The sequence below is a fragment of the Aspergillus welwitschiae genome (assembly GCF_003344945.1).
Source record: "Aspergillus welwitschiae strain CBS 139.54b unplaced genomic scaffold BDQ94scaffold_139, whole genome shotgun sequence".
Taxonomy (NCBI): domain Eukaryota; kingdom Fungi; phylum Ascomycota; class Eurotiomycetes; order Eurotiales; family Aspergillaceae; genus Aspergillus; species Aspergillus welwitschiae.
The window spans coordinates 10,623-11,798 of NW_020798833.1; the positions used below are offsets into that span (position 1 = coordinate 10,623).

Consider the following 1,176-nt stretch of genomic DNA (forward strand, 5'->3'; position numbering starts at 1 on the left):
AGTACCGCCTTGATGTAACGGTACCTGTTCTCGTAGTTAAGCCTTATGATACGGTGAGGTGCGGTTCTGTATGATTCCTACTATTTTAGCATTTTAAATAAATTTCTGAACTTCCAAGGTTGTTTGTTGGTCATTACATACCAACCACAAAGATACATACAGTACGAAGGTAACAGTACAAATGACTTACCTTGAACTGGCAGGATCAGTCATGAGTGGTCCGAGCGATATGACTAGACAGTACGCGTATCGGTGAAAGTACTGCCTGCCTGCCTCTTCCCAGTACATGGCGGTCCTGAGAACATTTTCGCTAGGGTCGTCAACTTGACTGGTAGTAACTAGTAAGTTGTGACACAGCGACGCCTAGACTCGGCACGTGATGAGAGGAGGTTGGTTCATCAGGTGACGAATCAATGACCTGGCTTCTTGTTTTTCTCAATGTTTGGTCCCAAATCCATCTCTGTGGCGGGAGTCGGCCAATACTTTCTGGCCCTTTGACTGGCAGCATTCATCTACCATGATTTTGGATGCGACCACTACTTTGCATGAGGTGATTCTATTGACACACCGGTCGCTGGAAACATAGGCCTAAGCTACGCTCCGTTGGCCCACCTTTGATTACGCATTGTCGTCTCTTCGCCCCCTCCTCGATGGCCCCCTTTGGGCTGCTCACCCTAGAGGTAGAACGCAAGTTTAGCCGACTTGCTGTGCAGCCATTGACTCTTGCCGGAGGGCACCCACCGTTTCGAAGTCTGCGGTACTTGGGTTTACGCTCCATGCACGATATATACTACGATTTAGATGGCCTGCTATCCTCGAAAGGCATTTGGGTCCGCAAGAGGGACGGTGACTGGGAAGCCAAAATAAAAGATGGCGGAAATTTCCAGAATTCCAGGTTCATGGAGATGCGCAACCCAGAGGAAATCTCTCTTCACCTGAGACTTTCTACGGGTATCAGCCAAACTGAACTCACCAACTTTGGACTACGGGAGTTGGCTTCCTTTACAACATTTCGGCAAAGCTGGGTCGCCGACGATGACTTCACAATTGTTCAAGACACCATGGATTTCGACAATCATATGGTCGGGGAGGTTGAGCTGCAATGTACTCTCCCAAGGAGTCCTAGTTCTATCCGTACTACCGAGGAAGAACGCGCTCTGAGACTGGAGGAGATGG

At 48.9% G+C, this 1,176-nt stretch overlaps 1 protein-coding gene across 1 annotated transcript; it reads left to right on the forward strand.

The window, feature by feature from the left end:
- Window positions 1-650: 650 nt before the first annotated feature.
- On the forward strand, window positions 651-1,161 carry BDQ94DRAFT_176467 (CYTH-like domain-containing protein; the record flags this gene model as incomplete). The annotated part of the gene is made up of 2 exons (XM_026772696.1): window positions 651-1,082; window positions 1,150-1,161. The coding sequence occupies 2 exons, from the start codon at window positions 651-653 to the stop codon at window positions 1,159-1,161; spliced, it is 444 nt and encodes a 147-aa protein (XP_026619344.1).
- Between the last annotated feature and the right edge of the window lie 15 nt (window positions 1,162-1,176).